General features: G+C 42.6%; 1 protein-coding gene across 2 annotated transcripts in view; it reads left to right on the forward strand.

The window, feature by feature from the left end:
- Positions 1–14,834, forward strand: part of COL5A3 (collagen type V alpha 3 chain) — a 219,994-nt gene that overhangs the window by 142,856 nt on the left and 62,304 nt on the right. For both annotated transcript variants that reach the window (XM_044278772.1, XM_044278773.1), the window contains 6 exons: positions 2,000–2,044; positions 3,007–3,060; positions 7,170–7,214; positions 10,011–10,064; positions 11,154–11,261; positions 14,453–14,506. In XM_044278772.1, coding sequence (XP_044134707.1) covers positions 2,000–2,044; positions 3,007–3,060; positions 7,170–7,214; positions 10,011–10,064; positions 11,154–11,261; positions 14,453–14,506 — 360 coding nt within the window. The remainder of the gene's footprint in view (positions 1–1,999; positions 2,045–3,006; positions 3,061–7,169; positions 7,215–10,010; positions 10,065–11,153; positions 11,262–14,452; positions 14,507–14,834) is intronic.

Below are 14,834 nucleotides of genomic sequence, written 5' to 3' on the forward strand. Positions count from 1 at the left end.
GGGAAAAGTTGTCTTTTAGAGAGATATTTCTCTCAATCAGCATGGGTATATGTAAAAATACACCCCAAAACACATTGCCCTACTTCTCCTGAGTACGGCGATACCACATGTGTGACACTTTTTTGCAGCCTAGGTGGGCAAAGGGGCCCAAATTCTAAAGAGCACCTTTAGGATTTCACAGGGCATTTTTTACACATTTGGATTTCAAACTACTTTTCACGCATTAGGGCCCTAAAATGCCAGGGCATTATAAATACCCCACAAGTGACCCCATTTTGGAAAGAAGACACCCCAAGGTATTTCGTGAGGGGCATGGCGAGTTCATGTAAAATTTTATTTTTTGTCACAAGTTAGTGGAATATGAGACTTTGTAAGAAAAAAAATTAAAATAAATAAATAAATCATCATTTTCCGCTAACTTGTGACAAAAAATAAAAACTTCTATGAACTCACTATGCCCATCAGCGAATACCTTAGGGTGTCTACTTTCCGAAATGGGGTCATTTGTGGGGTGTTTCTACTGTCTGGGCATTGTAGAACCTCAGGAAACATGACAGGTGCTCAGAAAGTCAAAGCTGCTTCAAAAAGCGGAAATTCACATTTTTGTACCATAGTTTGTAAACGCTATCTTTTGCACAAACCAATAAATATACACTTATTGCATTTTTTTATCAAAGACATGTAGAACAATAAATTTAGAGAAAAATTTATATAGAAATGTAGTTTTATTTGAAAAATTTTACAACTGAAAGTGAACAATTACTTTGTTTGCAAAAAATTCGGTAAATTTCGATTAATAACAAAAAATGTAAAAATGTCAGCAGCAATGAAATACCACCAAATGAAAGCTCTATTAGTGAGAAGAGAAGGAGGTAAAATTCATTTGGGTGGTAAGTTGTATGACCAAGCAATAAACCGTGAAAGTAGTGTAGTGCAGAATTGTAAAAAGTGGTCTGGTAATTAAGGGGGTTTAAGCTAGGGGAGCTGAGGTGGTTAAAAGACAGTTTTCTATAAAAACTCATCAGCCCCCCTGCCATCAGCTCCTCCTCCCTTGTGCCATCAGCTCCCCCTCCAGTGCTACCAACTCCCCCCAGTGCCATCAGTTGCTCCCCCCAGTTCCCCTTCAAATGCAATTAGTTTCTCCAGAAGTGCCACCAGCTACTCCCCCAGTGCCACCAGTTTCCCCCTGTCATCTGTTGCTCCCCCTCCCAGTGTCACCAGCTCCTCCAGCAATGCCACCAGCTCCTCCCCATATGCCATCAGCTCGCCCCCAGTGTCATCAGCTCTCCCCAGTGCGATGAACTCCCCCCAGTGCCACCGCACTGCCATCAATTCCCCCACTCCCCCTCCTAGCCATCAGTGCCCAGCCGCAGAGCCAGTGAACTAAAATACTTACCTTTCCTGTAGGGGGGGATGCTGCCGACACTCCAGAGATCTTCCATCCTCTTCTTCACGTGCTGCACTGGGACCCGACGTCACAAAGCATCAGGTCATAGTGCATGCTTACATGCAAGTCACGATGTGTGTACGTCAAGATCCAGTGCAGCACGGTGCGGGCAGGCGGGTGACCACGGAGCGTGAGTAATAGCAAGCTCTTCACTCACACTCTGTGGTCACATGGCACAAACGAATCATCGATGCAAAAGATTTGCATCGAGGATTTTTTTGTATGAAGTTAATAGATTAATTTGAGTAATCGTTTCAGCCCTAGTAGCGGTGGTAAAATGTAACAAGTAATATAGGTCCATTAAGTTCAAGCTACCTACCCACTACAAAATACAAAATTAGATGTCCATTTGCCCTTGAATCATATTTAAAGGTTTAACCGACAATAATTATATATTCTATACTTATTTTAATAATTAGAGTTAGTACATGTACCGTCGAGATTCAGATGAAGATTTTTATGTCTTATATAATCCTATGTCATCATTACAAACAACAGTGATCACATATTTTGTGGAAGATGACCAAATTATCACCTTCATTTTTTTTTCAGGGACATCCCGGTAGAGAAGGACCTCCTGGAGAGAAGGGCATTCAGGTAAGTGGATGAAATTAAATTACATGCCAACAAGACACATTTTTTGAAGAAAACAATATACTCTGTAGGGAAAAACACTTTCATTCCAATATAGAATACTGCAGCACACAGAGGTACTGAATGGAGACACATGGACTACAATATACAGTATGGACCGGTATCGCAACCCATGTACAACCATGAACTGTGTTCATGAAGTCTTAGGTCTATGAGAATAAACTCCCCCTTTGTGGAGTCCTCCAAGTTGGTATAGAGTGTCTTATGGGACCGCTCCCTAGGAAAAAAGGAATGTGAAGAAGCTCTGTCTCTTTCTAAAGCCACTTATTGGATGGCTACCTTATAAGTTAATGTTTGGCCCCTTAAACAGGCCTTGGAACCTGATTTGGAACATGAGGCCTTATGCATGTTATTTTGACTTTTGATTTTTAAATTAGTGCTCTCAGTTATTAGTAATATAGGCTAATATCCATATGGTTCAGGGTAAACATTTATAATTTAACATTTCTATTCATCAAAATACGGGCTTGACTATAGCTATGGTTGAAATGTTCCTTGTATTGTCCTGAGCCATAGTGCAGAAGTACCTTCGATCTGTAGGGACTAGCTGTTATGTCATAGGGGCTTACCTTATTGGACCATGGTGGGCAACAAATTTCATATTCAGTCTGTTTTGGTCAGACAGGTCAACAGTTTTTTTTTAGCTACCATACCATCACCGATCCTCAGATTTGGTTTTAGTGATGGGCAAAGTTGAATGTTTTTGGACAGTTGTTATAGCTAATGTTTCCCAAGATGAAGAAGACCTAAAGATAATTTGGAAATCTAAAAAGACAATAATAAGGGGAAAAGCCATTTAGACTTTAAGTTGTGCCTCTTATGGTTGGCCTGTCCTGGCATAAGAGACCTAGAAACATGGAATCTGGATTTATTACTCAGCATTTTCCTTTTGCTTTTTGTATCAGGGTCTTCCTGGACCCCCTGGTCCTATAGGATATCCTGGAACCCGTGGTGTTAAGGTAAGAACATATAGTCGCTGCTGATAATGAAGCAACAGCTATGATATTATAAAATTATGTCATATATTTATTTAGTAGTACTCAGGGGCTCTGCAGGAAATGGAGGCCATCATCTTAGAACAAATGACAATATTTGGCTTCCTTATGGCTTCCAGTCGAACAACAAAATCAGTGAAGGATTTGCAAGAGTGCCAGTTGGGTAGTAACTGACAATACAAATTTTACTCAAGGGGCATATAAGTAGTCCTGAAATATATCACCCAATTACTGATGGTTTAGTTATCAGTTGAAACATACAGTATATACAGGTTCTCTAGGTGCAGTAGACTAGTGTTTCCCATCCAAAGTTCTCTCAAACCATGAGGTTCCTTGATGGTCTGGTCTGATGTTCTCCATTACGCAGCACCAGAAACACATGTCACTCTTACAGTAGGGAAGGATACTTCAGTCTAACCAACTTTGGAACAGAATATACCACAATCAAGAATCTCAGAGAATCTCAGAATGTAGAGCTACCCCATGATAAAAAAAATTGGGAATCGATGAGTGAATTTTAAAAAATTTCAATTTGGACGATTCGCCGAATTTCCCAAAAAGATTTGATTCGATCAAATTTTTTTTATGATGAATTGCATTAAAAAACAGCTATTTCCCGGCTGCAGAGAGCCTGTATATTGGTGTAGAACACTGTGCATTACGGAAACATAGTCCTCTGTGTTAGTGAAACAATTACTTTGCGTCTGTATGACCAGCAGTTGACAGGCGTCACTCTTAGAATCAGTTCACACATCACTCATTTAGTCAGATACGGGGCCAAAACTGACCACATAGCTCAAGTGTGAACTTATCCTTATAGGTCAATGTTAGCATCAGGTATAAAAAACATGCAGTGGCTCAAGATTGTACTATAGAGACTATATTAGACCTTGAGCACCCCAAAATTTGTAGTATCAAGCCGCAATTTCACCCCAGAATCAAAAATAAATGGATGTACTTTTATATATATATAAACATCCCAAAACTTGTAGCATCAGGCCACAATTTCACCCCAATTCCACAAATAGGGATTAACGAGTATTTTTATATGTAATAGAACTTGAGCACCCTAAAATCTGTAGTATCAGACAACAATTTCACCCCAGAATCAAGGATGTACTTATAGATATCCAAAATAAAACACCCCAAAACTTGTTGTATCAGACTGCAAGTTCACACCACTTCCACAGTTAGGGATTGACGGATATACTTATGTCTAGTACAACTTGAGCACCCTAAAATGTGTAGTATCGGGCTTCTTACTTCCTCTTTCTAATATGTGCAGCAGCCGTTTTAGAAAAAATACAATTCATTACCACGAAGTGCAAGGAAATTAGAATTTGGGACAAATCAAATTTTTCCTGAAATTCGGATCGAATTCTACTTCGTCAACTTGTATTCGCTCATCTATAATGACCACTGCTCCATTCACTGACTGTTGAGATGCTAAGTACAGGATTTCGCTACCTCCATCAGTCTTATAGAAGTGATAGATTTACGCCTATCCTGTGGATAGCTGATAAATGCTGTGCGTGCGCCAATCCTTTAATTCACATTGCACCACCTTTTAAGCTGGCCATACAAACATGAGGCTCAGGAATCTGTCCTCATGAACAATCTTACCATCCAAAAGTCAGAATAAACTGACAGATCAGGGAGAAAGAAATAACAAAACACAGCAGGGCAAATTTATTAATGCTTTAATGTATTTTTGTGGCATAAAAAAGTCATAAATTATTGTACACGTCATGTTTGTCGCATAATTTGTGACTTTTTGCTTTTTTTTTTTAAAGTGACAAGGAAAGTAGATGGGGCCTGGCAGGAGGGGGTGTTCACGTCAGCCTGTCAGATTTGTTATAATGTACGCCAGAATCTTCCATATGTTCTTAAGAGGCCTGTACTTTAGATTAAGGGGGATGTATCAACGTTCTCCACTAGTTTTGGTACAAGTCCGGTTTCATGCCAAAATGTGCAATTCTTTTTTGCTGTTTTATGCCGCACTTATTCAAAGAGTAGGTGGAAAATTGTGTGTGGTTCGCCATAGTAATCCATTTCACCCCAGATTTAATATTGTAACTTTGTTAAACTCCAGTGGGAGGTTGGCGTAAAAATACTGGAGTAGCATCTCTAGACTAAAGTGTTAGGCTTAAAGATGTGCCAAATTTAACAAACCGCATGCAACGCTTGAAAAATATGTCACAAAATACACAAACACAGAGACTAAAGCAAAAACTGACCCCAAAAATTACCCTTATGTCACTTCTAAGACTGGCATATGCCAGCCATGCTCAACCTGCGGCCTTTCCAGCTGTTGCAAAACTACAACTCCCAGCATTCCAGAACAGCCTAAAGCTATCAGCCTACAGCAGGGCATTGTGGGAGTTGTAGTTTTACAACAGCTGGAGGGCCGCAGGTTGAGCATGCCTGGCATAGCCAATATGATTAAATAAAATAGTAAATTACGGTGCACGTCATATTTAAATCTTGTGAGTGTGGCTTAGCAGGAGGGGAGTAGTCTCCAGGGACCCAGTGAAATTTCTAAATTTATACTACAAAACTGGCGTAAATTATAGCTGAAATCTATACCAACTTATACATGGTGTAGATTTAGGTTTTCGATGCACAGAAAGCCAGAAGATTTGTCAACTCTATTAAGAGGCTTGTGTCTCTTAATAAATTTGGCACATCTTACTCCTGTAACAGTGGTTGCTGTCCGTCGATGCTCCCTTGCTTACGTCCGCGGTCCTGGGCTCCGTGTTCGGTGGTGATCTGCTGCCGGTGCTTCCCCATTCACTGCCGCAGTCCTGGGCTTTGTCCTTGCAGGCATCATCTGTCCTGGATCCTGGAATCCGCTCCATGGTTTCCTTCCAGCCCTTGGCACAGCATGCTTTTAGCTTGTTCCCTGTAGCACTTCCTTAAGGGTCAGCGCCCGTCACTTCCTGTGATTTATGGGTTAGCCCATGTGACTGTGCTGACCAATCGTAGCCCTTCTGCGAGTATATAAGTAGTCCAGCCCCCTTCCCAGGTGCCTGAGCGTCAAGGTCCTTGTGTCCTGCAAAAGTTGCTCTTATCTCTGCTTGTGTTCCTGTTTACCTGACCTGTGCTTGTGTTTCTGGACTCCGCTATCTGTTTGATCTTTTCCTGCTTTGCTTTGACTCTCCTGTTGCCGATCCGGATTTCCTGACCTGTACTTGTGCCGCCTGCCCTGACCCATTGCTTGTTTGACTTCGCCTCTGCCTCATCCTTCGGTCCTACTCTGTCGCTCCTGGTTACGACTCGGCCTGCTTACTACGTGTATTCCTCTGGTACCTTGCACTGGTACCCTGTAGTCTGTCTGGACTAGCTGCCTTGTGTGCCAATGCTCTTCAAGAGGTAGCAATGTGGGGTTCCCCTCGGGAAAGTCTATCCCCACCTTCAGTGGTACTGCGAAGAAAACGTCCTTAGAGGAGGTTGGTCGGGTGGCACAGTGGGTTCACAGCCGCTGGTTCGTGACAACTCCGATGCACTTTTTTCTCAGATGGGCGAATAAAACACAAGTCTTAGTAAATCTGCTTTAGTTGGCTTGTGCAAGTGCCAGTTATGCCATAGATATGTAGTTTCAGCTAAGAATGGCCGAAAACATCCAACCTGACCTGACAGATCACATTTTTGGCAGTAGTCTGCCGTCGGCCACATTGAACGATTATTTAAGCATAATTCTCATATCATGGTCGGCTGAAATGGTCAAAATCAGCTACTTTAGTTAGCTTTCGCTAAATCGACTGCCTATATATCACATGAGCCTATACATTAGTGCTGGATCTCTCTGGAACCATACATGTTATTCAGTAGGGCTGGATTGGCAATTTTATGCGGAAACTTTGGAATATGTATAATAACTAGTTGTAGGTACATAGTAATGTCTCCCCAGCTCTGTGATAGTGCCTAATACATACGGAGATTAGCGCATGGTACATGTATGTCTTTAGTCACTGAGGAACTCACTAGTGCTCACTACAATCTTTTACACAATCTTGTTCACATGTATTTTGGGGTAAATATCACTAAATTGCTCTTTTTGACTTACTTTTCAGGGAGCCTTTGGTGTGAGGGGGCCAAAAGGAGGCAAAGGTGAAAAGGTAAGTGGGTAAAATAGTAGGCACTGCATTGGGTAGAAAGAATGGTAAATAGGATTGGAAGACAAACATCTTGGGGTAAGGAGTCGAGAGTACAGAAGATCATACCAGGAATACCCAAAGAATAAAATATACAATATAATATTCGCCTTTGCCAACCAATTTTCAGACATCAACAATATTTATATATTTTTAGGATTGGAAATAAACGGTTAATGCCAAAAAAGTGAGATTATCATGATTGACTGATCTGAGGTCTTTGAAGGGGTTGTCCGAGTTCTATGTATTTGTGTTAATCTGGCTTATACCAATCTTAAAAATACATTAGTAATTTACTCACTTCACGTATTATGCCGTGTTTCTGCACGTGACCAGGCTCCTGTGCTGACGTTTCGTGTACAGGCTTATCCCTGCCTTAGGGAGGGGCCCGACTCTGTACACGAAACGTCAGAGCCTTGTGTGCCCGCCCCCCCCCCTCTCTCATCTGGCTGCCAGACGGCTCCTGTGCCAGAGGCAGCAGTGTGAAATCATTTCTGCAGTGAGACACAGCCGATCCCCTGCCATCAAAGCCACCCCCAACGACCAGACAAAAGTAAATCTATGCCCATCAGTGAATAGAACCAGAACTGAGGTGAGACTATAAGCCCCAGCATGCACTGGCACAGAATAGTGGGAGTTTTAGTCCCTATACCTGATCTGCAGGAGTTGCAGCAGCCGATCCTAGAGCTGGAAACCAATGATCCCCACATGGGGTAGAGAGGGCCTTCGGTGACGTCACGGTCATGTGATCAGTCACATGACCTGAGCGAGGGCCGTTTGGTAGGATGCTTGGTGTGGATAAATCGGGGAGTGACGCGTTCATGCAGCAGGGCTGTGTGTGTCGTGACTGCAGTAGTGGTGCGTGTGAGCGTGCGCATTAGGTTGCTGATGCATGCAGAGCTGGTTATGTGTGTCACGTGTGAAAGAAGCCTATGTGTAGTGGTTGTGTAAACAGTGCCATGTGTGTAATGTGTGCAGCATATCTTTGTCTAGTTTTGTAGCAGAGCTGTGTGTGTAATCTGTACAGCAAATCCATGTGTAGTGTTTGTATCGAAGTGTGCAATGCGTGCAGCAAATCTATATGTAGTGGTTGTGTAGCAGAGCTGTGTATGTGTAATGTGTGCAGCAATTGTATGCATAGTGGTTGTGTAGCAGTGCTGTATATGTGTAATGTGTGCAGCAATTGTATGCATAGTGGTTGTGTAGCAGAGCTGTATATGTGTAATGTGTGCAGCAATTGTATGCATAGTGATTGTGTAGCAGAGCTGTTTGTAACATGTGCATCAAGTCTGTGTAGTGGTTGTGTAGTAGGGCTGTGTGTGTAATGTGTGCATTATATATGTGTAGTGTGTGTGCAGTGCTGATTGCATGCATGTGTTTGTGTTGCAGAGCTGTGTGTGTAATGTGTGCACCAATTGTATGTATAGTGGTTGTGTGTAACATGTGCAGCAAATCTGTGCAGTGGATGTGTAGCAGCACTGTGTGCAATGCTATGGCAACCACTGTAAATGGTGTAAAATAAGATAAGAATCCAGGTTCACCGGCATTATATGTTACTTCTAAGAGCTCATTCACACAACCATATGGTCGCCGTTCCCGTGTTGCGGACTGCAAATAGCGGTCTGCAATATACACAGGCACCAGCTGTGTGAATCCCTTTTCACGGATGCAGCCCCGTTGACTTGAAACGGTTTGCGATCCACAAAATACGCCAAAAGATAAGACATAACCTATGTTTTGCCGTACCTTGTACATCACGGAGCAATTCAAGTCATTGCATCTCCATCCGTGACATGCCGTTCACATGTATGGTGACCGTGTTTTGCGCACCACTACTTGGGTTCTGCAATACAGACACCACAGCCATGCGTTTGTGTGAATGGGCCCTTAGGATGGGTTCACATCACAAGTTTGTCATCTACTTAACCCCTTCCAGGCCAGAGCCATACGTGTATGGACCAGCGGGACGTAACTTCCTGCCCAGCGCAGTAGGGCGCTGTGATGTGATCGGGTGGTTGCAGGAGCTGCTCCCACTCGATCCGCGGCAGCTGACGTAACAAAATGTATCCCTATTGTAAAAAAAATAGGAAAAAAATAATAATAATTTGCCACATCCGTAACAACCGACTGTTTAAAAATATCACATGATGTACCCCATCAGGTGAACTTAAAAAAAAAATCTATCAGGAGCCAGTTTTGGGTCACCATCCACCACAATCAGAGTAAAACCAGGCAAAAAAAAAATTAAAACCTATGGCTCTCAGAAAATGTGAAAAAACATATATATATATTTTCTGATGAGAGGCATGGGGGTTCATATGATGGCTGATGAGATGATATATATACAGATAGAGATATAGATCAGTAAATCTATATCTCTACATATATCGATGTGTCAGGAATATCCTCTGCCTGTATGAGCTAGGAGATGATCATGTGACTGTGTTTGTATGCGAGGTTAGGTTGTGCAGAGCAAGCGCTGCAGGGCAGGGGGCGGGGAAAGGCAGATTATTCACACCCACAAATATTCATGAGGCAGAGCTCAGGCAGTGTTGGTACACGCCCCCACAGCTTTGCTGCGTCATGTAAACAAAGCAAGAATAACAAAACCATGCAAAGGTGTAAGTATGTTTTTTTTTTTTTAAGAAATCAAGCTTAACTAATGTATATGTAAGCCCTAAGGAGTTTTATAATGTTTTTTTTTCATTACTCGGATAACGCCTTCACAGTTGCCTATACACTCTCTTTTTTATATTACAGGGAGAAGATGGATTTCCAGGATCCAAAGGAGATATGGGAATTAAAGGAGACACGGTAAGACCAAGTGGTCAATGTTTGGAATTCTGTCGGTCTACGTGACGGTAAAAAGCAAATTCTATGAGCAGACATTAGTACAATGCTTTTCCATCCAATAAGAGGGTCAATAACGTAGTTTCATGGTATCTACATGTCCAAAAAAATGAACATCTGTTGGTGAATTTCTGTAAAGCATGAGATGAGCACTATTTAATAGAACTCTTCCAGTGTCCCCAGTAGGGTAGTCTTCGGCAGTTATAGTTGCATAAAACAAGTGATGACCTGAGTAAAAACTGCCACTGTATCAAATACCTTTCTGTTCAATGGAACAGATTGGTTGCCAGAGATAGATGTATTGTATGTTATATGTATCTGCTAATATTATACGTAAAAGATCTATGCATGTACATAGACCCAGGAGGACACAGACTAAAAGGGGCGAGCTCTGGACCTCACCAGCCCAACAACTTCCAGTTTCTTGGGGAGAGTTGTTTCAGTGCCACCAAAACTCTGGACCATCATCTTCAAATCTGTTTCCATATAAAGGTTCGGTAGATCAGGGGACAAGCTTTATACCAGGCGTGTGCAATAGGTGCCAGACTATAGCTGAGGGGAAGTTTTGAACCATGTAACCTACCAGAGCCTGCATCAGATGTCAGCCCACATTTTGGTTTTGCTATGTGGCCCAGTTCTGCACAATAGGTTACTGGTAATATTGGATACATTTCAAAATTCTATTTTGGTTAACTATACCAAAGTTCATTATAAGAAGGAAATTAAGTAAAAAAAAATCCGCATTTTTTTCCAATGCTCTTAAACGGACACCCCACAAGAGAGTTCTTCAGAAAACCCAGGTTTTGATACCTTAATGGGCCCAAAACAAGGTCCAACAGAAGATGACCCCATCTAAAGGTGACTTTGGAGCCATGGTGGACCTTTTTCAAGACATAATAAAGAGGACATGTTGGATTCAATACAGTATAAAAGCCTCTTCTTAGTTTGTCCTGGTACCTTGAATTCTTGAAAAATCATCAAGGATTATTTTTGGATCTAGAAATATCAATTATATTCATAACTTTTTTTTATTTCCCATTGCTGTCATTCTAGGGTGACCCTGGAGCTCTAGGAGTACGTGGAGAAGATGGTCCTGAAGGTCCTAAGGGACAATTTGGGCCCTTAGGAGAAATCGGGTCTTCTGGAATTCCCGGGGAGAAGGTTGGATTATTCATACTATAATATTGTTTCTTTGTACCATTCCTATTACAGAACTGTTATACAAAGAGACTTTAATATGGTCCTTTGTATATTCATTGAGGTTTATTTTTTTTACCTAAGATATATATTTTTTTATTTTCCATGCCAAAAACTGTCAGTCAATACATACTCTAATGGTGGATTTACACACCCAAATAATTGTTAAGATTATTTGAGATAAACGTCCCTGCGAACGCTCGAACCTGACAATCTGCCCTTCTAAAGATGCAACCGATCACCCAATGAACAAGCAAAATGTTTGTTCAACAGGTGAAACTGTTGTTAGTGCTGGCAAGTAAATTATCATTTCTGGTCAGCAGATCGTGCTGTTTAAACAGCACTTTGCTGCACAGAAACAATGGAGCTGTATGAGGACTAGAGATCGAAATAGCAATCGCTCATTCTCATACTGTCAAGGTGATCGTTGCATATAAATGCAGTGCTTCACCCCTACTAAACGAACAGCCAGTTGTCAGGAAGAAACGCTTCCTTCCCTATAATTGGCTGCTACTCTTTACATGTAAATCCACCTTAAGGCAGGGATCTCTAATGTGTTGCAAAACTATAACTCCGACCATGCCCTTACAGCTTGCAGGCTGGAAAGTCACAGATTGGGGACCTCACCTCTATGGGATTGACTCACGGGTACATCTGTTGGCCATATACTATACTAAAGATCACTGATCCCTTCCACTTGGGTTCCTACTCACAATACACAAACATCTCCCAGTAGATGAGCTTAGGGAGTTAAATAAGTGGCTCAGAAGCTGGTGCAGGAAGGAAGGGTTTGGGTTCATTGAGAACTAGGCCATCTTCTCGGTTGGTTACAGGCTCTACAGTAGGGACGGGCTGCACCTTAATGGGGAGTGTGCAACTGCCCTGGGTGAAAATGGTTAGATGGCTGGAAAGCGCTTGGATTAAAGCTTCTTCCCCTGCCCTGGTGCTGTCAGGGACAGCATACAGTCTAGTAATGCCAGCAAGGGACCAATCAGAGTGGTCCCTTGCCGGCAATCAATCTGATTGGTTAATCTGTGCAGACTAACCAATCGGATTGCGGTAGTGTTAAAATGCCGGTTTCAGGCTCTGATCTGCACTCTGCAGATCAGAGCCTGAAATCAGGTAATGTGTAATGAAGCCCCCGATCTTTGCTCTCTTCCTGTGTGCCTCCAACCCCCCCCCCCCCACCCCACCTGTGAGCCCTGCCTCCGATGCGATCCCCGCCCCCCCATCCATGTATTGTACCGCTGATGCGGTACCCCCATGCATGCATCAGACCCTCAAATGTGCCCCCTCCTGCTGGCCACGCCCCTCCTTTACAGCGCTGCCCCCTATCTATGCCTCCTGCCCTTGATGCGGTCCCCCTGCTTTATTTGATGTTGGAGGCTCCATTCCTGAGCCGCCGACATCAGCAGCGAGTGTCAGCTGTATGCTGACACTCTGCTGTAACCCCTTAGGGTTCCCGACTCCACATTTGTTTCTAGTTTGCTGAGTAGCTCTGCGCTGCCTGTGTTATCTCCTCCGTGTTCTCCTATGGTCGGGAACGAGAACGCAAGCCTAAGATTAGCCTCAGATCCTGGCTTCTAATTATCTCTTGAGGGCCGTCCACGGCTGGCGCTCTCCACATTGCTGGCAGCCTCCGAGTGTAGTAGTTGCTATAAAAGTTTTAGAAGCTCCACGTGGAAGTTTCCGTCACTGTCTGGAGGGTTTTCCTAGCTGCAGCATTTCTTTTCGTCCTCTGGCCGGGATTGACTGCCTCTACCTGCCGCAGGTAGTGTCTGTAGACCTAGGCCGGACGCAGATGGAGTAGACTTTAGGAGGAGACGGATGGATGTCTACAGAATGAGCTTCTGAGCCGGACCTCTCTAGAAACCCAAAAGTTGGACCTAATGGTTGAGATTTCGAACCTAAAGATCAAGCTGGCCAGTTTGGAAAAAAGAGAAGAACGACTGCGAAGACTCTCACAACAAAGCAGAGATGCTAATACAAGAACTTAAAAGCCTTAAAATTAAAGTGGAGGAACTGGAAAATGAGAGAGTGCAGTATCAGTGGAAACTCAAGGCAACAAAGGCCAAAATTGCTCAACTCCAGGAGCAGCTGGCACTGAAAGATGCAGAAATTGACCGCTTACAGAGCCCGATATCTTCAAGGACAATTGCACAAAATGAATCTTCGGAAAGAGATCAAAAAGTTCAGAGGCTAAAATTGGGGATGGAGACATTACTAGCGGCAAACAAAGAAAAAGACTTTCGAATCGAGGAACTTACAATGCTTCTAAACCAATACAGACAGGTAAAGAACTTTGTGATGGCAACACATGGCTCTTCTGAAAGAATACTTTCTGCCTGCAGTGAAGATGAAGTGGACCCTACCAAAAAACTGATTCCAAAATATGTCCTAGGGGATGTAACACTGGGGAAGTCACTTATAGAGAAGGATTTGGGTGTCCTTGTAAATGGTAGATTAAGTAACAGAATACAATGTCAATCAGCTGCTTCTAAGGCCACCAGGATATTGCCATGCATTAACGAGGCATGGACTTGCGGGCAGGGATGTAATACTACCACTTTACAAAGTGTTGGTGCGGCCTCATCTGGAATATGCAATTTAGTTCTGGGCACCAGTCCATAGAAAGGAAGCACTGCAGCTGAAAAAATTACAGAGGAGAGCGACTAAACTAATAAGGGGCATGGAGGAAAGATAAATTTATTTAGTCTTGAGAAGAGACATCTAAGGGGGGACATGATTAACCTATATAAATGGGCCATACAAAAAATACAGTGAAAAACTGTTCCATGTAAAATGCCATCAAAAGACAAAAGGGCACTGCCGCCGACTGGAGAAGAAAAAGTTTAGTCTACAGAAGTGTCAAAACTTTTTTACTGTAAGAAATGTGAATCTGTGAAATAGACTTTCATAGGACGTGGTCACAGCAGGAACAGTGGACAGTTTTAAAAGGGTTTAGATGAATTCCTAAAAGTAAATGACATTAATGCTTACGAAAATGTGTACAAATCTGAGTCTCACTTCCTTCTGGGATTCGCATCCACAGCTAACCCTTGGTTGAACTCGATGGACTTATGTCTTTTTTCAACCGTATTAACTATGTAACTATGTAAGATTGATGTTCTGATGAGCTTCTTTTATATTTCAAGGGAAAACTTGGAGTTCCAGGTCTTCCAGGATATCCTGGGCGCCAAGGAACAAAGGTATGAGTGTAGATTTCATGTTTTACTAATGGTAGAAAGACTGTTTTAAGGAGAATGTTTACAGTACTGCTGTTTAGACCATAATATACAGTAGCAATGATGACCAGTGATCAAGAAGTCCATTTTTAGAAGTAATTTTTTCTTATGAGTCGAAGAAGCTATATGCTGGGCACCACTTTGATAACCTGAATTGCAATTTCCATGAATGCTTAAAGCTTACTGGAACTAGTTTGGGCCTTGAGGCCAACATGGCCATCTTGAAAGGAACAGCGCCAACGGTCTACTAGATTGCATGTAGAAGGCTTATGCCATAAGTCCTCATTACTGG

Source organism: Bufo gargarizans, chromosome 2, assembly GCF_014858855.1.
Source record: "Bufo gargarizans isolate SCDJY-AF-19 chromosome 2, ASM1485885v1, whole genome shotgun sequence".
Taxonomy (NCBI): Eukaryota; Metazoa; Chordata; class Amphibia; order Anura; family Bufonidae; genus Bufo; species Bufo gargarizans.